The 986-nt window shown below is 32.8% G+C and overlaps 1 protein-coding gene across 1 annotated transcript in view; it reads left to right on the top strand.

Annotated features, from left to right (window-relative positions):
• The window catches only part of LOC119589329 (hepatoma-derived growth factor-related protein 2-like), a 32,491-nt gene that overhangs the window by 20,072 nt on the left and 11,433 nt on the right, over positions 1-986 (top strand). Inside the window, exons 10-11 of the mRNA XM_037937948.1 lie at positions 209-375; positions 787-961. Of these exons, the coding sequence (XP_037793876.1) occupies positions 209-375; positions 787-961 (342 nt within the window). The remainder of the gene's footprint in view (positions 1-208; positions 376-786; positions 962-986) is intronic.

Here is a 986-nt window from a genome sequence, read left to right as displayed (position 1 = left end):
TACTGCAGTAAACATCACATTTTCCAGCTGGCATTGGGTTAATACATGCATCAATATTGTTAACAGGATTGTGTGATGAAAGTGTTCGCAAGAATTGGTAATTGATATTAGTTTACATTCATAAAATGGCCAAATTTTATCTGTATTTTGCACTTTCTTACATTTCTTTTTGACTTTTCATTGACACACAATATTTTTTCCAATACAGAGTGATCTAGCAAGTAAGCAGACATTCCTTAAACTGAAAACGGACTTAGAATCTGGTACTCTAAATGCAGATGAATTAAAAGAGTTAACAAAGGCCAATGAGAAAGAAGAAACACACACAGCCATTATAGAAGAAAATAGAAAATATACAGAAACCTGCAAAGCCAAGTAAGTGATTTGTTAGAGAACCAGTTTATTTAGCAAGAATATTTACAATTCTTTACATCTCTTTATTTATATCTCCATAGTTATAAAGTAGAATATTGACTGTAAACATAAATAGCCTTCAAGAATTCTTCAAGAGCAATCACTGGTCATCTTAAATAAACTTTGTTGTACTTGTATAGATCATGGGAGGATCTTCAGAGAGCTCCTCCAGTGTTTCTCTCCTCTCCTGATTGATCTTGAAGGCATAAAATGTATTGTTTTACTCTTACCTGTTTTTCATGAATAAGGGTATTAACCCAAACGTAGATTTTAATTACCTTGAAGAACTCTCAGATATAGATCTATCTTATATTTTAAACTGTAATGGTGGAAAGTTTTGTAATAATGGTAATTTTAATTGATTGTCCACAGAACTCTAGATATGGAAGCTCAATTATTGGAGCTTGATCAAAAGATAAGAGAGGCACTATCTGTTACAAACCCTCGAAAAGAAGATGCCAAAAATTATCTTGAGCGCATGTCTAAATTGGTAATATCTGGGTTGATGCTGAAGAAGAATCCTCATGTTGTTGATGCCATAAAAAAGGTGAGGTTTTCTCTTTCTTCCCTAC

This window comes from Penaeus monodon, chromosome 25 (genome assembly GCF_015228065.2).
Source record: "Penaeus monodon isolate SGIC_2016 chromosome 25, NSTDA_Pmon_1, whole genome shotgun sequence".
Taxonomy (NCBI): Eukaryota; Metazoa; Arthropoda; class Malacostraca; order Decapoda; family Penaeidae; genus Penaeus; species Penaeus monodon.
Note: the sequence above shows the minus strand (reverse complement) of the source record. Positions and strands in the feature narration are given on the sequence as shown.